At 41.5% G+C, this 25,600-nt stretch overlaps 2 protein-coding genes and 1 non-coding gene across 3 annotated transcripts; 1 reads left to right on the top strand and 2 right to left on the bottom strand.

Annotated features, from left to right (window-relative positions):
* The first annotated feature begins 920 nt into the window (after positions 1-920).
* Positions 921-5,124, top strand: yrdc (yrdC N(6)-threonylcarbamoyltransferase domain containing). The gene is made up of 6 exons (XM_058647921.1): positions 921-1,103; positions 2,344-2,539; positions 2,687-2,801; positions 2,908-3,027; positions 3,117-3,247; positions 4,263-5,124. Exons 1-6 carry the CDS (start codon positions 986-988, stop codon positions 4,333-4,335), a joined length of 753 nt encoding a protein of 250 aa, XP_058503904.1. The 5' UTR covers positions 921-985; the 3' UTR covers positions 4,336-5,124.
* Positions 5,125-6,941: 1,817 nt separating this feature from the next.
* LOC131471603 (glycoprotein endo-alpha-1,2-mannosidase-like protein) lies at positions 6,942-23,629 on the bottom strand. The gene is made up of 4 exons (XM_058648231.1): positions 22,820-23,629; positions 19,559-19,668; positions 12,514-12,590; positions 6,942-8,129 (listed from the first exon to the last, which is right to left on the bottom strand). The coding sequence occupies exons 1-4, from the start codon at positions 23,316-23,318 to the stop codon at positions 7,493-7,495; spliced, it is 1,323 nt and encodes a 440-aa protein (XP_058504214.1). The 5' UTR covers positions 23,319-23,629; the 3' UTR covers positions 6,942-7,492.
* On the bottom strand, positions 8,708-8,780 carry trnak-uuu (transfer RNA lysine (anticodon UUU)). The gene has a single exon. It is a non-coding gene; the product is annotated as a tRNA-Lys (tRNA).
* Positions 23,630-25,600: the final 1,971 nt, after the last annotated feature.

Genomic DNA, 25,600 nt, shown 5'->3' with positions numbered 1-25,600 from the left:
ATTAATAGTCCGTCTTTAGGTTTGAATCTGCCGCTCACAGGTGGTTTTAATTATCCTAATTGACGTCAATGACGCGGACACTTGCGTCAGAGCGCGCGGTATCCTCGCGAGATTATTCGAAGACTTTCTAGTGGTTCAAAAGGTAATATTGTAAACATTACAAAAGGTCATATGATACTTTTATAACGAAGCACTATTTAAAGAATGTAATACGATTATTAAAGATTATTCAATTATTAAATTGATCCATCTTGTTTTAAATACATGGAAGCCCGTTTCCGGTACATGGAGAGAGAAAATAATGCATATCCAAGTCATTTGAGATGCAAAGTCATGATTACGAGATGTTAAGTCATAATTATGAGAAACTAAGTAATACTTATGAGATCTTAAGTCATAACTATGAGATGTTATGAGATACTAAGTCATAATTTCGAGATACTAAGTCATAATTACGAGATACTAAGTCATAATTACGAGATACTAAGTCATAATTGTGAGATGCTAAGTCATAATAATGAGATGCTAAATCATAATTACGAGATTAGGATTTAGCATCTCATAATTACTTAATAATATATTTTTTATTTTTCAATTGGCAGAAATGGGCTTCCATACATTAGGACTAAATAAAGGGAAATTCAAAAAGAGGAAAAGGATAAATTAACAACAACAAATAATAATAGTAATAAAAATAATGAATACATAAACATATGAATAGTACAAAAAAATACAGTAAATACGAGATAACTTTTCATAGCATGTTAGTAAAGTCATTAAATGTTGTGCAGGGTTAGTTTCAAAGACTTAGTTTTAGCTGCTTTTATGTTGAAATGCCTGGCGCTCACAGAAACGCAGAAGTGTGAGTGTATCCCTTTAAGAAACGTGTCGTCATTGTTTTAGGGGGCGTAACCCGGAAGTCGTGTCAGTCACCTGACAAGCATGCTGCTGTTAAATGGTTGTTGTTTCTGTCGCTGAGTTCTGAATGAATTCTGTCATTAAAGTCGCAGCAGAAATGATGAAGAGATCCAGTTCATCTACAGAGCTACACACCAAAGTCCTGCGGTTACTGACGCCGGCTCCTCATCAGGGAGGACACACGGGTGAGCTCTGTGTCTGTGTGTGTGTGCGGGTATTACTAATGTTGTGGGGACCTAAAACTGTTTACACAGTCACATTATGGGGACTTGTCTTCCTTGTGGGGACAAAAATCAAGTCCCCACAACGTAAATGACTACATTTTAAGGTGAAGATATGTTTTAAGGTCAGGTTGAGGTTAGGGTTAGGGTAAAGTTAGGGTCAGGGTTAGGATTAGGCCAGTAGTAATTGTGGTTAAGGTTAGAGTAAGTCTCCAGGAAATGAATGTAAGTCAATGCAATGTCCCCTCAAGTCATGAATGTCCAACGTGTGTGTGTGTGTGAGTGGATGTAGCTGCCTGCTCTCCGCTCCCACAGTGACATTGACACTTACAGCGTGTTGCATCAGACTCGTGCTGCGTGTTTTGGTCCTGCCCTGTTTCACTTCCCATTCTACAACAAAACAACTAATTACTGTTGTTTTTACTGTTGAAGCCGATCAATGTGTTCCTGTCTTTACCAGACAAGTTCATAACAATAGTGCATATAATTTGTGTACAAACTGTAAGTTGAAAACCCGTAACAAAAAATACATGGGTATTGATACATGTTTGAAACATGTATCTCCATCCAGTTACATTACATGGACTAAAGTATTAGTCCAGCACCAGTGTGCATGTTTTTGAAGTTTCCCTCCTCAAACACATCTGATTCAAATGAATGGGTCGTGATCATTTGGTATCAATTGTGTTGGAGCAGGAAACGTCATAAACATGCAGGGCAGTGGGTCCCCCAGGACCAGGATTGACAAACACTGCATTACACCAACAGGGACTGTAATGGACTGTAATGACGTATTCAAATACAGTACACATGAGGGTTGTGGGGCTGCTGGTGCCAATCCCAGCTGACATACAGTGTCCAAATAACCTCTGCATATTTATTTGGATTGTGTGAGGAAACCAGAGATCCTGGAGAAAACCCACACACACAGAAAGACCCTTTAGACAGGGTTCATGAACCCGGGTCTTTTTGATGCAGGCAACGGTGCTAGCCACTACACCACCATGTGGCCCACCTTATAGTAATGTAAAAAAACAACAACATTTTTTTACCAGTTAATGTCCTGCAACTGTCAGCATGGGCACCAAGAAGCAGACACAATCACATTATTACTACAACTAATATGATATATAACAGTGACACGGATATTTTACTCTCTGCCTTGTTATCATGGCCACTGACCCTCCATGTTGTTGACCTGCAGATGGAGCTGAGATCCTTCGGTGCACGGTGAAGGCTCTGAAGGAGGGTCATGTGGTGGCTGTGCCCACTGACACCATCTATGGTCTGGCCTGTCTGGCCCAAAACTCTGGAGCCGTGAAAAGAATCTACGGCATCAAAGGACGCAATGGACACAAACCTCTGGCCATCTGTGTCGGAGAAATCCACGATATCTACAAGTGAGTCTTTGTTTGCTGAACACTCAACAACTGTGTGCTGACGCTGTCTTTGCAGAATCTCTAGATTTGAGTGCTTGTCTGTGAGCAGAATTAAAGATGAAGCAGCTTTAAATCACAGCGTGTTATTGTTTTGTCTCGTGTGTTCAGATACTGTAAAGTCAAAGTGAAGGAGGAGCTGTTGGGTGACCTGCTGCCTGGTCCCGTCACGCTGGTGTTTGAAAGGTCTGAAGTCCTGAACACGGATCTCAACCCCTTCACCTCAGTAAGTCCTCAGCTCTCTCTCTCTCTCTGTGTGTGTGACAATAAAATGCCTCATAATTTATTAATCAATGTCAAATAATCATTTTCCATATCCTCACGACACTCAGCTAGTCGGCGTACGTATCCCAGACCACGCTTTTATACGACGCCTCTGCCAGATGTGTGGGGAACCGCTGGCTCTCACCAGCGCCAACATCAGCTCACACACCAGCACGGTGGACGTCCATGTGAGTGCAAAAACACGTCTGAACAAGATTCTCTGGCATCTGAATTCATATTAGAAGGTTTATTGTTTCTTTATCATTTTCTTCTGCAGGAGTTTCAGGAGCTTTGGCCCAAACTGGCAGTGGTGGTGGATGGAGGGCCAATCGGAGACCAGAACCGCCTCGGATCCACAGTGGTGGACTTGTCGGTGCTCGGCAAATATCGCGTCATCAGGCCTGGCTGGTAAGTTCCTGTTGTTATTAGCACCAAAATGATTTAAATAAGGACTTGAGTTATTCAACAACAGTCTCATAAGTGTGACGTCACCTCTCGTGTCTTTTGCACATGATGATGCTCGACACACAAGTCGTTGTCTGATTATAATTATCATTATTGAGTTTTTTAAGAAACAGTCGAGGGTTGCGATGTTAGTCACAGTCAGCAGGAACAGCAGGCCCCGCCCCCAAGCGTTCCAAGCAGAGACTGGAAAAGTCACACACGTGTAGTTTGCGTATATTTACACTTTATTTTCACGACTAAAGTGTAAAAAGGCTGTTGCTCTTCCTGTTTAGGACATGACTCTGAAAGAAGGTGAAACAACGGTAAACAAAGGCAAGTGTTTGGCTTTGATTAGTGGAGGAAAACATGTCAGCCGCTCTGCTCCGTCTGCCACGACTAATGACAGATAAAACTCCATGTGGAGTCGCTGTATTGTGTATGTGACATAAACTCAGGGCCCGTTCATAGGAACACAAATTGAGGATAATCTGCAGAGATTTTGTGTCTTATCTCAAAACGTTCAAATGTTCTCCCTCGTCTATGACTTCGTCATTGTCTTCTTCTTTTGTTTATTTGCTTTATGATAACTTTTCTTTTCTTTCCTTAGTCGCGCCTGGCTTGTTCATTCTGTCTTTGTTTCTGTGATTATATACACGTACAAATGAAGCTTTCGGTGTCTATGTAATTTTAAAAAATAAAAATAAAAATTATACAAAAACTTGTGGTGCTAACTAATAGAACGAAGGTTATCATAAAATTTTATTTTAAAGGAATTATGACTATACGTAGTAAAAAGCCAAAGTCAGGGGCTCTTATTTTGAAAGCCAGGGTTGTTTTTAGGTGATAACGTAAAAATGTGCATTTTATTTTTGTAGAATTCCAACCAAAATGAAAGAACATGAAAATGTGTATTCATTTTCTAAAAAGCCAGTGAAAGGAGCGTCGTGTTTCCTCACGTTGTCTGTAATTGTGTTTTCAGCGCTCAGTCTTCCACGGTCGATGTGCTGGAGCGTAAATACGGGCTGTCAGAGGACTCTGAAAATGACCTTTGAACTCGACTCGACACTCCACGACGCACGATGAACTTTGACCTCAGAGATGAAACGGTTGAATTATTTTTCCCTGGAAAAGACAAAAAAAAAACTTGGGAACAACTTGAATCTCTTGTGGCTGCTTTAAAATCTGGGACTACTTCTTCTGCCTCACCATGTGACGACTGCAAATCATTTATTTTGAAAACCACAGAAAGGTCAATTTAATTTAATAAGTATGGGATTGTCTTAACGTAAATGTAAAGCTTTTATCTTTTTATACTGTCAAAGCAACATGCTGAGAATATGATGGTGTATGATGGTGATATTTTTCTTATATTCAGATACTGTATATGGGTCGAGATGTGACAGGCACCAAATGTGTCAACTGAACGAGTCTTTGGAATAAAATTAAGGGATTAAGATGAGAAATGCACTGACATCAAATGTTAACTCGTGTAAGAATATCCAGTCTTCAGTTTGTCACTTTCTTAAGTTATTTCCAGATATAATTATGGGTAATGTTCAGAGAAATAGGTTCTTACATTTGATGGTGGATTATTTGGATGAGACAAGGGGGTGGAGCCTGGCTTGAACACATGAGCTCATTCAGACTTTTTTTTTTTATAAGTTTGACTCAGGACCTGAAGGGAGAAAATCTGTAGAATCTCCAGAGATCAGTGGATATTTGAAGTGAGCAGTTTGCGGCTGTAACACTGCATTCATGTTGGATTTAACATGGGCCAAGTCTGTGTATGTACCTTTTTAAATTCTGTTTGTATCACCACAATAAATCCTTTTTTCTTCCAACGGTGTGAAACTATCTGAGACGTATTTCTACACACTCCATTCTTCTTTATTTCTATAGCTTACTTTAATATAAAGAACTCAGAAGTGACTTCACATGGAAAACGAGAAAAAAAGTCACAAAACAAACCATATTGTTATTGTTTAAAACTTCCTCAGAGCATCAACATGTCAACATCTGATTCTGTTTTATTTTATTAAGAGGAAGCAAATGTGTCTCCAGTCAACATGGCGTCTTTATATTAAAGGAGTTACACTATCATTAAAAGCAAATAAGCAAGGGTTGCACATATAATATTAATATTCCAACAGTGGTAATTTTATTTTGGAATAAGGACTTTATGTGGTGACAAGTTGATTTTATGAGGCTGTATTTTTTTTATTTTATTTGATTCCCCAGGTGTTACTGCAGCTGAGCATTAAGAAGCATGAATATAAATTAAAAAAAGTTAATGTTTTTACATTATTTTTGTAATTAAGCACCAAAAAACTGTAAAATATTTACAATTAATTCTAATTTTTCTAAGAAAAATGTGATTGAAGACGTGGGATTTAAAGGTCCAATATGCAATACTATATGTGCTAGAGTAAAAAACTAATTACAAGTTACTATAACAGCTGTCATGCCTCTTCTACGTGTTTACCTCTGAAAGCAGACGTAGAGTCGCTCCGAGTCTTTTTGAGAACCGTGAGCAGCAGCATTAAAGGTTCAGTGTGTGAAATTTGGGTGAAATGATTTTTATTTTAATACTTTTTTGTTCAAAAACCAGTTTGAACTGTTGCTTTTCGTTACCCCTGAATGAGTCTTTTATATTCACATAGAGTTCTCAACAGGCCGCGGGTCTTCCAGGTAAATCCAGAAAGTTCTCTTCAGCTGGGCACTTTTAACTTTTAACTACCTAAGCGATTTGATGATTTTCTTTATGGTTCTTTTACAAATGGATTCATTTTGCATCATAAATATTTTTTATTGCAAACTATACATCGTTCAATATCAAATCAAACACTTTTATTTTGAAATTGGGGGAAATACTGTTTTTGCGACATCATGACAGGAATCATAATATAACTTAGAGCTGGTATCACTCAACCAACTGGAACTTGAAGCTGTTTCCCAAAAAGTTTGACCCCCAGGTCATTTGAGTTTGAGAGGCTTGTTTCCTGTTGTGTTTCCTGTTGTGTTCAAGTGGAGCTTGTTGTCATGACTTACACTTATCATACACAGGACATCCTGAACTCATAGCTTTCAGAAAATGCAAGCATTAACAGGTAATGAATGTGGCATGGGGAGTCTTCTAATGTGCTCATCTTGTGAACATGATGAACACAGGGTTTGATGTTTCCTACGGTACTTGAATGCATCAACACCAAAACAGAGGCTTGATGAGATCAAGTCGTCAGTACTCTACTATATATTTACATAGTTCATTCATATTTGTTTCCTGATAGCTTGTGAGGCAGAATGTTGCATAATGCACCTTTAAATAACATGTTATTATTCTTAAAGGGGAATCAGGATTTGTTGACCCCTCACATTCATGCTGAGACATACGTACTGTGCACGATGCAGGATCATAGCTGTCTATGTGCTGGGTCGGGCATGAAAGAGGATGTGGCTTTATTATTATTAATAATAATAATAATAATAATAATAATAATAATAATAATAAAATAAATAACAATAAAACAAATTATAATAATAGTAATAGTAATAATAATAATAATAATAATAAAACTAATAATGATAATAAAATAATAATAATGATAATACCAATAATAATATATATATATTTTTTTAAGTGTGACTGTTTAATAATATGTCACTTTTCTGTTGTTGATTTGATTGGATTATTCTTCCTCTGTTTGGTCTGGTATGCTGCGTCAAGCAATACTATCAGACCTGACTGAGGGAGCGTTTGTGTGTATGCAGCAGCAGCGCAGGGGCGGACGGGGACAAACTTTTTTGCGGACGGGGACAAACTTTTTGCGGACGTTTCTTTTTGTTTCCAGTCGCACTCCGACCTGTTTTCCGTCGTCTCACTTTACCTGCGCAGTGTTGCTGCTGCCTCCACCCATCCATCATGACATGAGAAAGTGAAGGACTTCCTGTGTGCAGCGCTGGAATGACACAGGATCTAAACACCTCTTTACAGAGGTTTGTGTGGCGCTGATAGACGTAGTCAGGATGGTGTGAACTTTCCAGAGTAACAGATAAAAAACATTTGTGAATGTGAAACTTGGCTGTAACAGTAAAACTGTTGTTGGTTGTAAAGTCGTGTTCTCGCAGGAACGTCCACGTCCAGTTTAATCCGTGTTGTCTTTACATCGACTCGTCTCTCGTTTGTTCGTTTCCATACATTTGACTGGACGCTCACATGAGCCACTGCGCCTTCTCTTTGTTGAACTGCTCCGCCCAGCGACGGGTCAGCTCCAGGTAGTGGTCGGGTCCATGTGGCTGATAGTCCAAATACACACGGGTCACTGTTTTTTTAGGCACCGCCCTCTCTATCTGCGTCCCCTCGTGCCATTCGTTAAAAGACGTGATGGCGACGACGTCCGGCCTCGCGTCGAGCGCCGCCTGCAGGGCCGTCTCGTAGTAGCGGCCGTTCACCCGGTTGCGCGTGTTGTGGTTGTTCCACGGCCGGATGCTGGTGTCGATGTAGCCGGGTCCCACGCTGGGGATGAAGAGGAGGTTGTTGCCGTCACAGAACGCTTTGATGGCCTTCCAGTTCTGGTGGGAGGAGCCAAAGGAGAAGCCGTTGGAGGCGAAATAGGTGTACATGCCGTCGAAGCCTCCGGCGAGGATGTCTTGCTTGTGGCGCTCCTCCACGATCAGGGCGATGAAGACGGAGTCGTAAGCGGAGCCACGCACGCTGTGGGAGCCGCTGGGAGTCAGGAATTCAGACCAGGACTCTGGAGGAGTTAGGTAGGAGTCATAGATGTAAAACAGAGGAAGACGCTTCCCAGTGCTGGAGGTGAACTTGTAGAAGGCTCCATGGTCACCGTACCTGTCAAGACGACAATAACAATCACATCATGAGATAAAATATTACTACAAGTCGAGCGGCTGCAGGAAACAGTAGCTCAGTGGTAGAGCGACTTGTCGTTCAACTGGAAGGTGTCTTCAGTAAGCTGTTAAGTTTAGCCAGGCTGTGCACAGACAGATTCAGCTGTGATCCACTTGGGTCGTCTCATAACACTGAAACTTAAACACCTTTTTCATTAGACGACATTTTGAACCACTGGACGACAATGTAGATGTTTTCAATCTGTAGCAGACATTTTTAGCACAAACGTAAAATGTTCAAGTTTCAAGGAACTGGCTTATATTTTAGCAGAAGCTGTAAGCTTCACAAGCCTTTATGAGGCCCCACTCAGAATTTCATGTGGGTGGAAGTTGGAAAAAGGGCTTTAGGCTGAGTGGGTCTGTAACAGAGTCTGAGTCGATTCTCTTCCACTTGTCCTCAGGACATTAATTACAGGCTGAGTGCACACGACCACAACTCTGTCTTAATTTAAACGGAAACTGTAATGTATTTCAGTCATTTACAAATCTTTACTTTTGTGCTATTTAAAACATCTCTTTCGCCTGAACAGGGACTTGAACCCTGGACCCTCAGATTAAAAGTCTGATGCTCTACCGACTGAGCTATCCAGGCTTCTGTAGAAGTTATCAATACAGGATGTGTGCTAGGTGAAAGGTCAGCTGACTATCAGGGACTACACTATAATCCTGACAGTGGAGAACCACCATGGAGGTTCAGGGGAAGGGACTATGTTTGCATGACATGAGATGAAAGTGTCACGCGACAGACTATAATCCAATTATGAATCATGGAGTTAATCCAGTGTCAGCACATCCCAAATAAAAATGGTTAAATGGTTTATTAATCCCTTAAAGGTGGTGCTGCCCGTCCACTGTGGAGGACACATCTACTTTGTGTCCTCGTTCACTTAAACGAGACCCTGACGCAGCTCAGTGTGTCAGTGCTTCTCATTACAAACCAATGTTCTGCAACAACATTTGAGTTTCTGGTGATACAAAATGTTGTCAGGCCAAACTTTGTGGAAGTTTCTTAAATGATGCAAGAGTTTGACTCAATATAAACCTTCAAGTGATAGATGAGGTTTAAGGAAGTGTGGTTGACACAGAAAAATAGATTTAAGACACTTAAGGGTGACTGAATCAAATCTATGCCTTTTTCTGGCCGAAAAACTTCAATCATTTGCAGTCACACCAAAGTCCATTGAGAAAATCATTGTTTTTGGCTCAGGAGGCCACAGGAGCTGCTGCTCGACGGCTGCCTCGTTTGCTAAGTGTGTTTCATTTATGTAAATCCAAACAAAGGATTTCAAACGTCAGTGTTGCAAAATAACTCGTTTTAACTGACTGATGAGGCAGCAGTGGATCCATAAACACCTGTGTGAGGTTGTGTTACAATGCTGATTTTTCTCTATAGACTTTAATGCGGGGAGTGAGTGGTTAACACATTTTGGTTTCAAGTCACAAAAGCCTGTCTAACCAGTGGCGGCCCATCCATAGAGGGCGCTAGGGCGCCACCCCACCAGTCTCAAGATAGGAATCATCTGGAATAATTGATAAAATCGTGAAAAATGTACATAAACGAGCTAAACATTAAACATTCTGTGACTACCGTGTGAAATCTGCATTCACTTGTAGTTTAAAACCCACTCGTTTACAGCGAGTGCTGGTCAAGTGACGTATTTCCTGTTCCTTTAGGGCGCACAGCTCTTTACCACAGACTCTCGCTATAGTGACGCATACACACACACACACACACACACACACACACATGCAATGCAAAAGATAAGAAAACTCTTGGGTGTGTCTGTGTCTCGCTCTCTCTCCCTGTGTGTCTCACTCTCTCTCTCACTGTGTGTGTCTCGCTCTCTCTCCCTGCATGTGTCTCTCTCTCACTGTGTGTGTGTCTCGCTCTCTCTCACTGTGTGTGTGTCTCGCTCTCTCTCCCTGTGTGTGTCTCTCTCTCTCACTGTATGTGTGTCTCGCTCCGCCTATGTGTTTCTCTGTGTGTGTGTGTCTCGCTCTCTGCCTGTGTGTGTGTGTGTGTCTCTCTCTCACTGTGTGCGCGTCTCCCTCTCTCCCTGTGTGTGTGTGTGTCTCTCTCTCTCTCCCTGTGTGTGTTTGTGTCTCTGTCTCTTCATGTGTGTGTGTGTGTGTCTCTCGCTCTCTTCCTGTGTATGTGTCTCGCTCTCTCTCCCTGTGTGTGTGTGTCTCTCTCTCGTGGTGTATGTCTCCCTCTCTCCCTGTGTGTGTGCCTCTCACTCTCTTCCTGTGTATGTGTCTCTCTCTCGCTGTGTATGTCTCCCTCTCTCCCTGTGTGTGTGCCTCTCACTCTCTTCCTGTGTATGTGTCTCTCTCTCGCTGTGTATGTCTCCCTCTCTCCCTGTGTGTGTGTGTCTCTCTCTCGCTGTGTATGTCTCCCTCTCTCCCTGTGTGTGTGTCCCTCCCTTTCTCCCTGTGTGTATGTGTGTGTCTCTCTCTCCGTGTCTGTGTCTTGCTCTCTGCCTGTGTGTTTGTTTCTGTGTGTGTCTCTCTCTCCCTGTGTGTGTTTGTGTCTCTGTCTCTTCATGTGTGTGTGTGTGTGTCTCTCGCTCTCTTCCTGTGTATGTGTCTCGCTCTCTCTCCCTGTGTGTGTGTGTCTCTCTCTCGCTGTGTATGTCTCCCTCTCTCCCTGTGTATGTGTCTCGCTCTCTCTCCCTGTGTGTGTGTGTCTCTCTCTCGCTGTGTATGTCTCCCTCTCTCCCTGTGTGTGTGCCTCTCACTCTCTTCCTGTGTATGTGTCTCTCTCTCGCTGTGTATGTCTCCCTCTCTCCCTGTGTGTGTGTGTCTCTCTCTCGCTGTGTATGTCTCCCTCTCTCCCTGTGTGTGTGTCCCTCCCTTTCTCCCTGTGTGTATGTGTGTGTCTCTCTCTCCGTGTCTGTGTCTTGCTCTCTGCCTGTGTGTTTGTTTCTGTGTGTGTCTCTCTCTCCCTGTGTGTGTTTGTGTCTCTGTCTCTTCATGTGTGTGTGTGTGTGTGTCTCTCGCTCTCTTCCTGTGTATGTGTCTCGCTCTCTCTCCCTGTGTGTGTGTGTCTCTCTCTCGCTGTGTATGTCTCCCTCTCTCCCTGTGTGTGTGCCTCTCACTCTCTTCCTGTGTATGTGTCTCTCTCTCGCTGTGTATGTCTCCCTCTCTCCCTGTGTGTGTGTGTCTCTCTCTCGCTGTGTATGGCTCCCTCTCTCCCTGTGTGTTTGTCCCTCCCTTTCTCCCTGTGTGTATGTGTGTGTCTCTCTCTCCGTGTCTGTGTCTTGCTCTCTGCCTGTGTGTTTGTTTCTGTGTGTGTCTCTCTCTCCCTGTGTGTGTGTGTGTCTCTCTCTCTCCCTGTGTGTGTCTCTCCCTCTCTCCCTGTGTGTGTCTCTCTCTCTCACAGCTCTGAACAGAGCATCATGTGTGCTCTTTAATCGATCACCCACCACTTTGATCAGCATCAGCTCTTTTAATTCGTGTAGTGCTTTTTTTCTCTTTTCATTAAAATACGCCCCCCCAACATTTATGCCAGTGTGTCTAACGTTCAGATAAGGCAGCAAACATTCAGCAGATATCATAGACTTAAGCAGGCATAGATTTTATTAGGAGAGCCAAGTGGCTATTGAAGCTACAGTTTTTCATTGAACCACAGGCCCTGAACTCTCCCTTTAAAGGTGACATCGAATGCTTGTATCACACATATATGTTAGTTATGGAGGTCTACTTACATATATTAACTTGTTTTCATGATTAAAAACCTCCTAATCGCTGCAAACAAGCCGATCAAAATATCTCCTCACTGACGCTCTCGTCAGCCGCGCTGTTTCAGACCAAACAGTTGCTGTGATTGGTCAGCCAACGAGAGCTTTCCTACTGTCCTGTGATTGGCCAGGTACCTGGAAGTGACGTAATAGATAGGCCAGCTCTCAGATACACAGCTCCCCCTCTGGCACGGTGGATGCTCTGCATCTCAGCAGCTACAACGAGAGTAGTTCTTCTTCTTCTTCTGCGGTTGAATGTACGCAACCGGATGTGCCCGGACTAGTGCCCGCACCAGGAGGCGCTACGGTGGTGAGGATTTCTGATGACGACATCAAATTAAGGAAGTGTCGATCCGCTTCGCAGAGCCCAGGAAAACAATACAACACTATTTTCTCAGCAGTGGCTGAACTGTTTGTTCTGAAACTTTAGGGTTTCATAAACGAGGTAATGACGCAGATACACACACAAACGCAGCGTTAATTGGAGCTTCCGGTCTATGTCACCTTTAAATATTTCTGTCTTGCATGCAAACGTGATGGTCTCCTAATTGATTTGACACAGTGATGCAGCGACGGTCAGCTTACCTGTCAATGATGTACTTGATGTTGTCGTGCACGGTCTGGTCGCTCCGCCCTTGGTAAGGCTGAATGTGAAACGCGACCTGGGAGAACACAGAGAAAAACACGCCTTGTTGGTTTCCATTCATCTTCTTTGTCTGTCATTAAAAACAAGTGTTGCCTATAAATCAAGTTTCCTGTTTCTCAACGGAGAGTTATGATAGAGGCCAGAGAAACCAACAACATAAATATGATCAACAATACAGTCACAGGATGTTACAGCTTATTGTACAAGTTATTTCTCTTTGCACATACAAAATAAAAGAAATTCTACTTTGTCACATGTGTTTAACATAGCGACACTTGAAATGTAAACATTTAGATTCACTGGGTCCAGAAGACTTTTTGGATCTGTATAGAACGTCTTTATACTAAATCTTCCTGATTCATCCTGATCTGTGAAGATGTCGCTAAAATATACTTATCTGAATTTGGGACTTCCCATGTTAAATTTAGATGGCTGCCAAATCTGTAATCTGGATTAAATCCACATGAAATTAAGTCTGATAGTAGAGTGTCTAATCCTGTATACACATACTACATACAACATAAAAGACAACATTCAAATCCGGTGAGTTATGACAGAAATGCTATTTTTTTTAATTTTACATTTTGCCCATTAGGTTAGCACTCTTGCCTTTGCAGCAAGGCGATCACCTCATTTCTTTATTGGTAAAAAATTAGGTGATCACCTACCCAACCCCAAAAATTTAGATTAAACCATCAAAAACTGAAGACAGGAAGTTGCAAACAGAAGTCAACCATGCACCATTTTAACCTTGTGTGGTCCTAAAGCAGACTAATAGACTAATAGAGCTAATTTTCTACCAATTAAATACCATCATATCTTCATTTCTTTTCTACTTAGCTTTTCTTCATGTAATCTAAACTATTCAATCTTGTAAAAAATAGCAAATTTAAGAGATGTGTTGGTTAAAAGATTTACCTTTAAACTGCCCTTTGACTCAGTTCATCTGTTTTTCAGAATAAAGGGCATTGAATTCTACATGATTTTGCATTTTTTTGAAGATAAACAAGTAATTAATAGAAACATTGCTTTAAATAATCGAATTTTTCATCTCTCGGGCCAGATATTAATACTGGCGGGCTAGTTTTGGCTCCACAGACCGCAAGTTGCTGACCACTGCCCTAAAGCATAGCGCGACATTAGTCTGTGGTCTGAAAAAGCTCTGAATCAGGGTTTAACTGACTCAACAAAAGCAGCAGCGGGAACTGAAAGGACCTGGAATGACATGAACAATAACAGTAGCATATTTTTAAAGGCTGGGCCCGAGAATTCAGTGACTTTGAATAATGTATGATTGAGATGAAACATTATTCCTCTGCAGCTCTGGACACCCAGGGGGGAACAACGGGAAGGAAAATTGCTTTTTATATAAATATATGGAGGCAACTAAATGGATGCAAGCTGTCATCAGTTTGACTGAGCTTAAAAAGCACAGCTCCCCTTTCTCAACCTCTAATTTAAAGGGTTTGTTCAGGTTTTCTGTTACCTTGTTCTTAAGGCCATCCATGATCACTTTTTTGGACTTTTTTTGTTCATCTTAGGCTACGGCTTTGTCCTACCGGGTTTCACCTTTTGGGGGCAGTATTGAGCCATTTTGCACCACTTTTACATATTTTATTTATACTTCTGATTTATGTGCCAATTTTTGTCCGTTTAATGCAAAAGAAAATCGGTCCAATAGATCCTCGCACCACTGTGTATAAATGGCTAATAAATGGCTAGCTGATGTGATGGCGTACCAAGTGTCAGGATGCTGATTTGCTTTGTTTTGGATAGACTATAGCCGCGCAAACTGCAGATGTAAACTGTTAGAAAGAGGCAACAACAATCACTAATGAAGAAAAAAAAAAACGTGCATGTTGATGGTGAAATGATTCTGGCCACAATAAACCTCTCTGAGATTAGACACTGCAACACACTGTCACAGAAATCAGACAGATGGGAGGCTGCTATCCTCTCCTGCTCACAGACCACTTGAAAACGGTTCATTTTCTAAACACACTGGCACGTTACTCAGGGGTCATTGAGGAGCAAATGAGACGAGAGTTGGCACAATTTTAATAGCTCATAAACATTGACAGCATCAGCCTGGAACAAGCCTGTAGTGACTTATGCTGAGCAGAGTGGAATTTAATGCCATGTCATGCAGAAAGCACAAAAGGGGTAAAAGATAGCAGCCCTTTACGTTAAATTAGATCAATTTCAATAAAATGCAGCATTTCTTTATTGAATTTTGTCAGTTTCACTGTGTGGACAAAGTCAGTGGATAAAGGTCACAAAAGACTGAATGAAGCTGCTCGGTGCAGGGGAAGTATTGGCGATAGCCGTGATTTCGCACCCATGGGCATCATTCCCTCATGTACATGCAGTGACATGGCCTACTTAATAGATAGGACTTTTGCAGCCCCTCAGGGTGCAGAGGCAACAACCAAGTCATGGGACCCATGATGCACATTTTCCCTCTGCTGCCTCCGTCCTGCACCTAACCTGCAGTCCCCATCAATGTGCACCCATCCTCCATCCTCCATCCTCCACTCGCTACAGAAACTGTTCCAGCTCATCTTCACGCCAAGGTCGAGCAGCAGCACTCGACGTCTGTGGAGACGCCATGTGATCTGCTCTGCAACCTAACAACCACACGCATCACACGATGCATCTGGCTCTTGCTTTTTATTCTGAATTCAATATCATCTCAAACGTGGGATGTAAAGACCACGTTCATTTGCTTGAAATTTAAATCAGAACTGTGCAGGTCTGGTCGCTTTTTCACCTTTTTCTCTACGGAGCTCCCCCTACAGTTTTGGAGTACATATATTTAAGACACCACCGTAAACATCCGTCCATCCGTTGTCTCCCGCTGACACTCCCCCTCCCTTCCACTCTCCTGGCCATGTGGTCAACACAATACATGGAGCCATGTCCGTGCCGGTCGGCATCTTCCTCTCGCCACTCGCCGTTTACTCATGTGTTGTCACGCTGTCCTTTCCTCTTCCTCACTTCCTCCCATTTTCGCTTTTCTCTGCACAATCTGCCATCGTCTAAAATAAGACTATCACTGTCTTGATCTTAAAGATCCTGAAGAAATGTGAGTTTCTTGTGAGACCTCCTGATTCTGAGGACTCCGGGTCGGCAGCCCTGATCTTACAAGGCTGGTTTTCCGCTAACAGACAGTAGGGGGCAGTGGAGACAGCCCCCACATCCTCAACAAGACATCTAACCATCACAATGACTCTGAAGCTGTTAAATTTGGGTAAAACTCCTGCACAGTTCTGCTTCAAATGCTGTAGGAGAGGTCAGGTTTTACATATTTCACATTTATCATAAGACAGTATTAGCCACAGGAGACACAAGCCTACAACAGGGACACTCCGCTCTCTGCACATTGAAAGCAGAGTGTGGATGTAAGTTGTGAGTCTGTAAACAGAACAGTGTCATTTAAAAACAGATCAACTTGATTGGAATGTTATTATGGAAATATTGATCAAGACCACGAGAATAACTTCCCTACTGTGCCTTTAAGTGCCTCATATTAAAGGGTCATAGTCGCGCTGCATGATGCCTCGGTGAATGTTAGTAATCCCACTGTGACGACGTATTCACATGATGCTTTTTGATTGCACTGAATCAAATGACCAGGGTAATGTCCTCAGTTATAGGAGACGTTGCAGACTGTGTCTCAGAGTTTAATCTTTCTGATATTAGTATTCATATTTTGTCATAAATATGCAATTGTTTTGTGTGCTTTTACTTTACTTGACTCTACAAGGACTCAAAACAAAACCGCCTCATATTCCCACATTGTCAGATTAGCTGTTAGCCACTTTGCTGCTACATGCAGATACATGTGTTCTCTGGTTTACCAGTGTCTCTGTTGCTGTGCGGCTCCTGTGTGACCATCTGTCGCCGCTCCCCTCACTGGGGCTTCCCTTCCTCCCTTCCTCCCTTCCTCCCTTCCTCCCTTTGAGGTTGCCTCTCAGTGGAAACCAGAAATTAATGTTGTTGTTTTAGGGGGAAATTTGCATAAGTAGCTCCGAATGATTGGAGCCAAAACTTCTTCACCTTGTCAGCATTTTGCTGAAATGATGCAAGGAGACGCGCAGTGAGGATAAAGGTCCTCACTGTGCTGTTGGAGTGGGAAGAGTTCTTCAAAGACAGGATGTACACACAAAGCTCTGTCTACTCTGATTATGATCTATGATCTTTAATAAAGAAATGTCCACACACACACACTTACTCGTTTCAAGATTATTTACTGCAGTCCGGTCACTGATGACAATAAATCATCGCATTAAACTCAATCTATTAGCGACACCATCGCGTGTAAAACCTCCTCAGCTCAGTGTTGCATATCTAAATGATTCTCTTTTTTCTTTGCCTGAAGCTAAACAACATAATAAAATAAATGTAATATCAAATCTGACAAGCAAATCAGCCTCTGATCAGATGTGTTTATGGAAAGCACAAGGTCAAAGTGTGTCTCATGGAATTTCAGTGGCTTGGATTATCGTTAATTATCCCCAGGATGATGTAAATACTCCCTGTCTGTTCATCGTCTGTCGGCTCTGTGGTGATATATACTTGAGATGGCTGAAACTGTCAGTGGAGCTTATGAGCAGGTGCACTCGAGAACACATTAACAATCTTATTTACTACAAATATACTTTTATGATCAATGTAGGATTATTACTAATTCATCTAATCTAATCTAATCTCCTCTAAAATGCCACCATATTACAAAAAACTATTTTATTTTGTTCAATCATCAGTTAAAACACTGAATTTACACTTATTGACTGATTTTCCCTCAAGTTCTAATAATTTATGACAAACCCTAGTGCTTTCCCTTTTTCAGCAAAGACCACTAAAGGGTTTATCTTGTTCCTGCATGTCCCTGTGTCGTGTCATTTATCTGATATTCCTTTCCTTAAACGTGTAGTGTGTTGTGCAAACGCAGCTGGTGCATTATTAATGGAATGCTTTGACATGGGAAAACTCTTACAAGCCAGTCTCTGTTGTATGGTTTGTCATTTCAAATGCACTCACACAGAAAGAACGGCCTCCGGCTAACGCGTTTCATCAGCGCTCAGGAAATATCTGGCCTAATCTCTCATTTTGAAGAACATGTTAGAAAATCTTATCATTCTCTCTCCCCCATTGTCTTCCTTTACTCTCTATCTGTGTGAGTCGAGCCGCTGACATGAATTTCATCGCATTACGAGCGAGTATTGCCAATAAAAGTTTAATCAGGCTGTCGCTCAGTGACTGGAGGCAGAAGGACAAACACTGTCGTACCATTTTCCGACCTAATTGGCAAAAGGTCATGTGGCTCTGCTGCTCCCCCACCGCTTCACCCCCGCTGGTGTGAGCTCATTCAGTCCTCACTGAACGACTGATCCAGCAGTGGCAGCTCTTTGACCATTTTTTCTGCTTTAATGCTGGGAGATGTCACTGCAGCTGCAAACATCCAGAGTCAAAGCGCTGAGTAGCAGAGACAGAGCAGCACAAGCTGACTCTAGAACAGCAGTTTGCATGTATAATTCACCACGGCACAATGGCTGCTCTGAATCAACTATAGCCTCGGCTGTGTTAAATGGACAGTTTGGGTGTTTTTCAGAAAGAGCGTAAGACACAGACGCCTGCTCTCTCTTAAAACACAAGTAAAACAGCTCACTGAATAAAATATTTGCCTACAGACGTCTACAGTATCATCTCACTGTGAAACAACCTTTACTGACTGGAAACTAAAGATATGTAAACTGCTTACTCTCCCTGCACCAAAGTCCATAGAGAAAATCGGCAATTTTACATCACAGCACAAAGGAGCTTTTTGACCATTTGCTGCCTCCATTTGTAAGTTTAATGCGCTATTTTTTGTATTTTTGTTTCAAAAGCAACTGTGTTTAGCTATCATCGACGTGACAGTTATTTCCGGTTTAACAGGAAGTTTATTTTGAAAGTCTGTATCTGTGTTTTTGATGCAACTTAACGGCGGAAAAGTACGAAGAAAGCGGTGTGGAATAAACGGTGACATAAGTTCATAGGATAAACATTGCAAGATAAAGAGATCACATTTAATAGATAACATTTAAAAGAATATTAGCATTAGTCAAGAGTGGCAACAAGGTAAATAGTGTTTTGTGTCTTTATTTAATGGCTATGTGAACTTTTGTGATCCATCTGCTATGTTATTTGCCACAGAAATGATAATGATTGTGTTTTTTCTGTGTCATTTTGGTCTTTCAAGATCAATTAAACTTTTTGACCATGAGTAATGGCTCACCCTTTCTTTGACTCGGTGCTACAAGGTGATTGTAAATGCTGGTGTAATTGCATTCATTGCATATATTTGCCTTTTGTTTTAGTCTTAATTTCATCCTCTCTTACCTTTATGTTGTTTGGGATATCTGATTAAATTGTTGTATTCTTTAATCTACAACCTTTCATGCTGCAGTTGTGTCCTTCCTGTGAAGGAGGCTTGTTTTTTTACTGGGTTAATAAACATCAAATAAAACAATTTAATTAAATAAAGCATATATCAGCATTATTGGAAAAACTAAGTCTTCCATCAGCAGCTGCAGACAATGAAATGGACAGACTATTGAAAAAGTGTCACTCATTTCCTGCAACTACTTATGCAGTGAAAAATGATCTGAATATCCTCAGAATAGATTTGTTTCATTGCTCTTAGTGCTCTTTCCCTGCTTTGTTTTAGACCTTACACACACACACACAAAGTTGTTTTTACATCTTAGTGAGGAACCATCATGGACATGATGTGACCCTTTACAAATGGTGCCTAACTCTAACCTAAATCCAATTCTGACCCTAACTCCAAAACCAGGTCTTGACCCTGAAAAGCCCTTTAATATCATGGGGCCAAGACAAAATGTCTCCACAAGATCAAGGTGTTTTTGGACTTCACAAAGATATAAATAAAAGAACACGCATAAACACACAGACCAGATGAGTTAGATGTCTTTTTACCTTGAGGTTGTGTCTGTATGCAGCATCCAGTAGAGCTGGTACCAGATCCTCTGCAGGTTCCCCGTTGTCGTCAGCCAGACCGGGAGGATACCAGGACAGAACCAGAACCCCTGGAGATGATACACAGTCAAACACCTGAGTGTGGTCATTTGTTCAAGTCCTAAAACCTCCGAGAGTGAAGTTAAAGGGGTAGTTTATAGTGTTGTTGCACGAGATACTGACAGTCAGTGTTAACTGCATTGTGTCCAGCTCAACCTCTGTTTAGTCTCCATGAACAGAACACAGTGCTGCTGTTTATGTCTGTCTGAACTTTCTCTGTACAGCGCAGGAGTGGTGACACACTCTAAACACCACTGTACTGAGAAACACAGAGAGAGCTGATGGACTTAATCAACACTGTGGGAACTCATGTGGATGAATGTAACAGACATTTGTTTATATTCAAATGTTACACACTACATTTTAACAAAGAGCCAATAAACACGAAATAAAACTTGTTGTGAAGTTGTTTTCTACATCTCTATGTAAAAAAAAGAGAGTAGAGAAGTTTTCTTTTTCATCATCATCATCTTTTTCTTTCACTCATTCATAGTTCAGGACCTGCGAAACCTGCGATCTGACCGAGTTGTAGAGCGATTTAATGAAGTTTGCAGGAATTATAAGGAAAAAACCTATTTTCCCATTTTGTGTTCCCACTAGCCACACAACATGCTTCTGTCCAGTCATATGCTTGCAGCTAATTTTTTTCAAGTGGCCGCTCGTGGTACTGCAACAAATAAATTACTCATGCAGCCCAAAAAGCAGTTTTCCCATTGACAACAGTAGTAAAAGAGATGCCTTTAAAACTGTGCACAGAACACGTCAAGACATGGACATAGGCTTTTATAGATCTTTATATTCTATATATTTTATTCACAGGGTTCAGTATTTGTAAAACCTTCATAAAGGCCATAAAAATCCCGGAAATATCATATTTCCCCAAGTGACATCACAGCTGTATTTACATAGGAGTAACGCTACTGTGAAAACTCTTTGGGCCTCACAACCCTGAAATAACCCCAGAAGTCAGAAGCTTTTTTACCACCAAAGGGGAGGTGCTTTGTTCCGTTCTAATAATCCATCCACGGTCCTCGATAATAACCTGCAAAGCCAGTCATTGCACCACCTACTGGCAACAGGAAGTACGCCTTCAGGGCGTGGTCTACGACTAAACATCATTTTTTGTATTTGATGAATTCAACCCTGACAGTATGGAGGAGAGCACTGTGTTTGTACTGTATGTGAATGCCTGCATGTCCATCACTCATATCCTTCACATTCTAAATGCAGTCTTCCTACAAAGCTTGACTTTGTGACAGCTCATAAACTCTGGTAGAGAATTGCTTGCTCATGCTCAGACACAGGCTGAGGAATGGCTCCATATTGGCCACAGTACTGCGTTGCACCAGTGATCTGGCACATCGTGTGAAGTATGTGTATATGTACGCACTCACTGTTTACTCATTGAACATGTGTGCTTGCTGCTATTAGATTACAATACTGAAGTACGTCGCTGTATAATCATGGCCGCTGCTATTCAGTTTATTTATCTCCTGCCACTTCACAGAGGAAGTGACAGGAGTCATCAGTCATCACGCTAAATGAATTGTTTAGACATGGGTCAGCTGTTGCTTCTAATGAAATGGATTGTTTTAAGCGAGCACTGTGAGCCGTTCTTCCCATGATCCATCTGTCGGGACGGTGAGGTTTCACGGTCCTCATTCCTGACGGTGTACAATAACCCACTGAGCTGCTGGACAGTGACATCAGGAGCTATCGAGTGTTGGCTGCTGCTGCTGATGGCTGCACACATGCGGCTGTTACTTGACACCAGAGCACAGACTCAGCTTTCTTTCAGAGAAGCCACAAGTGTGTGTGTGTGTGTGTGTGTGTGTGTGTGTGTGTGTGTTTTAATAAACTAACAACATACATCCCATCCTAAAATTGATCTCTATAAAGATAAGGGTAATAAAGTATAATCTAATATCTTATCTTATGGTTTTCTTCCCTTGCAGCTACTGCACATCATCCAGGTTTCATGCACTTAAAATTGACATAGGTTCATTCCTGTTAAAGGTTTTAAAGCCTCTATTTTTATTATTGTCATCATCATCATCAAAGTCCAGAATAACTGGCATCAACTCTTGAGTCTGATGGAAAACCCTTAAGTGAATGAATTGTAAAACTAGTTTATTATGTCTCTGTATCATTGTTCTATGTAAATAAACATGTAAATGTATTTATTGTGTGCTACCAACAGTGAGTTTAAGCTCTTTTTTTCTGTCTGTCTTTCCTCCTTTGTTTTCTGATTTGCTTTCATTTATTTATCTATGTATTTATTTGCAGTGGTCTGTTAATGTCTTTCTCTACAGGCTCTCTTAAAAATAAATGTCCAGCTTATTACACTTGTTCAACTTCGGCTTGTTATGCAAATCAACCAATGACATGGCAGCAACACAGACATGGTCATGCTCCATTTTGTATAGTCAGAAATTTAACGATCAACTAACAATTATTATCATAATCGATTAATCTAGCACTTGTTCGGTCTGTAAATGTCAGAAAATATTGATCAGTGTTTCCCAAACCTGGCAATGATGATGTTCTTCAATGTTTTGTTTTGTCCACAAACCAAAATGATTCACTTTGTTATTATGGAGCAAAGAAACCAGAAAATATTCACATTTAAAAAGCTTAAACAATCAGAAAGCTTGTTTTAATCAACACTCGATCAATTTGATCGATTATCAAAATAGTTGACGACTAATTTAGTAATCAGATAAATCAGTCTCTGTGTGAGGTTCAGGGACAAACAGCACACAATATTCATGTGTATTTGGCCCCTGTTCTGCTGAGTGTGTGTGTGTGGAGCTGTCCGGTGGATTTGTGGTGCTGAAATTGTTAAGCGCAGGCAGAGGGAGGCAGCTTTGCCTTTTACACAAGCCAGATTTGTGTGCAGCTACTGGGCACAAAAAAAATCACTCAGCTATTTTCTTTCCAAGAAATGATTCAGGGTTTTAAAAAAAGGTAAAACAGTTTTTACTGTTTTTAAACTCTGCATGTTTTAAAGGGTTGAACATGACCATACGTGTTGTTATATAAAGGCGGTTTTACATTTAGATGTTTTGGGGTTTTATTGCCTACTGAGAGTCCAGGAAGTGCTAAACTCAAAGAGTTGATTGAAAAGCTTCAGTGTGCCCAGTGTGCATCCCTGAGGTCTACCTGCTGCAGATGCTCCTATCTGCTCCATGTGGGACTCCAACACGTCTGGGTCTCTGGAGCTGTATGGGTTGAGGTCGGGGTAGAAACTGGATCCGATGTCTTCGGGCGGCATGTGTCTTCCTCTCGGGTAGCTGGATGCGATTTTGGGGTCCCAGTGTGGCACGAGGATGTGGTCCCAGTGAATGAACTTCCCGTCCATGTGCGGGCTGCCGTACCAGGCGTAGTAAAAAATATGAACGTCGTAGAATATGGTCCCCTCTGGACCGGAGTTGGACAAAGCTGCTTTGGTGATGCTACCAGCTGCGTGGGACTGACCCGGAGACGCGGTGGCGTCACGGGACACGGAGCGCCGATCCACCTTCGCCCCGAGCTCAAAACCAGGAGCCAGATCCGAGAAACCGTCAGTGGGCTTCAGGGTCTTCAGTCCCATCATGGTCCCGAAGACGAAGAGCGTGAAGAGGAAGAGGGCGACGCAGGCTTTCCTCCGCACGCGTACCATGTTTGGCTCGAGTGGCACAATGAAGCTCCGAGCTGCGTGAACGGGACCGTGGACGCTAATGATTTCACTTCACTTCACAGAGTCGTTCAACAGACACGTCCCTCTGAAGTCTCCTACATGACTGCAGCAGACTACCTGACGCAGTTCACTGTGCGGGTTTGGAACTTTGTCCTGCAGACTGTGGACTCTGTCCACGCGGTTCCACTCTGATTCTGGGGGAACTGAGGGGGATTTAGGTGTCAAAACTGGACCATGTAACTCATATATTTCCCAGTGTTAAGTAAAGCATCCAGCTCATTGTCTTCTTGTCCCTGCCCTGTCCTGTCCTGTCCTGTCCTGTCCTGTCCTGTTCCGCTGCATCCACCTGACACTGGCCAGATGAAGGACTGAGGACTGTTGGTTGGTTGGTTTCTTAGCTCCTGTCTGACCGCTGCTGTCCTCATGTGTGAGTGACTGCAGATCTAAACTTTACATTCAAAGACAAACTAAATTTAGATTTATATTGTGATGTGGGTCACGAGTTTGCCATCTTTGCAAAAGTGGGTCCACATGTGGAAAGTTTGGTAAACACTGGAATAGAATAGAATAGAATAGAACTCCATTCACAGCAGGAACATTCAGATAATTAAGAACAATACATAAAATAAAAATGAAAATAAGATCATATATGTGGATATTAGATAAATATAACCCATCATAATACAATATCCAGCCTACTATCCCATATTTAAATTGACTTTTTTATCACAGTTATTACAGTGGGTTATTACAAAAGAAAACCTAGAGCGCCACCCTGAGGCGAGCGGGAAAGAGGGTGTGTGTCATTGGAAACACTTTCCTCTGAACATCTGTGCTGTAAACATTATAGACACAATATACGGGGTGGAGTGGCTCAGTGGTTAAGACCGGTACCCTAAAACATCATGGTCGCAATGGTCGCAAGTCGCTACCTGGCTGATTGTACTCCATTCCATTCTAAGTCCCTTTGGATAAAAGCGTCTGCTGAATGACATGTAATGTAATGTAATGTAATATACACTGTATAAGTGACTCCAGTGAGCGACTGTTTGGTCCTGTGCTGAGTTCAGAGACATAGTGACATCTAGTGGTCACTTTAGAGAACACACGGCATCTATCTCTATCTATCAAATCTACGTCAGTTTGGCCTCCTGACAGTCATATTTCTATGATCCATAATATCTATAGGCAATAGTCTGATAACATTTAAAAATCTGTTAACAGAGAGTTATTTTCTAATTTGATCATATTAAATAGAAATAAAAAGCAGTTGAAGATTCCTGATTTAATTATCCTAATCATTTTATACATTCTTTCTTTCTTTGTATTTTCCTGCAAATGGCATTTTTTGGAGAAAGAAAACAGCGATATAATAAACCACACTATAAACTACATTAATATTTCACATTATTAAATGTTATAGTACCAAATCAGTAAGTATCTCGTTCCTGTATGTCACCAAATATTTTGACAATAAATGATAAAATAATAAATAATAAGTTATTTCAGGATAAAAAAGAGAGAAAAGAACCATAAACTAAACAAAAAAAGGCAAAGATTCAAATGCAGTTAAAATATTGTTAAATAACAACAACAACAACAATAATACATTTTTAACATTTTTAACAAACATGTTAAAACTTTACTTTTTAAAGCTCTGGTGTTCAGGTAGCATCTTTCGAAATCTTGCTCTTATCTTTTAAATTTTATCCCACGCTGCCACTTCCGGTCATGTTTGGAGGCCACGGATGGACACGCGCGACTCGTGGCTCCACAAGGGGTCGTCGTGTGTGGAAGTTGAGATGTCGAAATCGACAGATCGATGAGAAGGAACTGCGGCACCAGAGAAAAAAGACATTCAAAGGTTAGGATCATCTGAAATAAAGTAGTAAATATTATAAAATGAAACTAAACTCACGTGAAGATCGAGGAACCGTTCATGCGCTCATCACATTTATATATAATATAATATAATTTTGAAAACACATTTTGTTTAAGATTAATCTCTCGTGCTGTCTACAGTTACATGCGACTATAAAACATATTATTAATTGTTATTGCTGTGTTGATGTTTTGAGGATTTCACTGTGGCCTAAAAACAAACATCACTTCTCTGTCTTTCGTTCATCCATCAACCAGTAAGGACACAAGTCAACGTTGTAACGTGACGTGATCAATCACTATCGATCCGTGAATTCGTTAGAGCAGCCTCGTTTCCATCTTATTTACTAATACATTAATTCATTTATTTTGAGGATTGATGT

This window comes from Solea solea, chromosome 13, assembly GCF_958295425.1.
Source record: "Solea solea chromosome 13, fSolSol10.1, whole genome shotgun sequence".
NCBI classification, from domain to species: domain Eukaryota; kingdom Metazoa; phylum Chordata; class Actinopteri; order Pleuronectiformes; family Soleidae; genus Solea; species Solea solea.
The sequence above is the reverse complement of the archived record's forward strand: the minus strand, read 5'-3'. Positions and strand labels throughout refer to the sequence as shown.

Coding starts and splice junctions, on each gene's coding strand:
- yrdc (XM_058647921.1), top strand. CDS start 986: ATGAATTCTGTCATTAAAGTCGCAGCAGAAATGATGAAGAGATCCAGT. Junction 1,104..2,343: donor TCATCAGGGAGGACACACGG/GTGAGCTCTGTG, acceptor GTTGACCTGCAG/ATGGAGCTGAGATCCTTCGG. Junction 3,248..4,262: donor CGCGTCATCAGGCCTGGCTG/GTAAGTTCCTGT, acceptor TTGTGTTTTCAG/CGCTCAGTCTTCCACGGTCG.
- LOC131471603 (XM_058648231.1), bottom strand. CDS start 23,318: ATGGTACGCGTGCGGAGGAAAGCCTGCGTCGCCCTCTTCCTCTTCACG. Junction 19,669..22,819: donor GATAGGAGCATCTGCAGCAG/GTAGACCTCAGG, acceptor TATCATCTCCAG/GGGTTCTGGTTCTGTCCTGG. Junction 8,130..12,513: donor ATCAAGTACATCATTGACAG/GTAAGCTGACCG, acceptor TCGTCTTGACAG/GTACGGTGACCATGGAGCCT.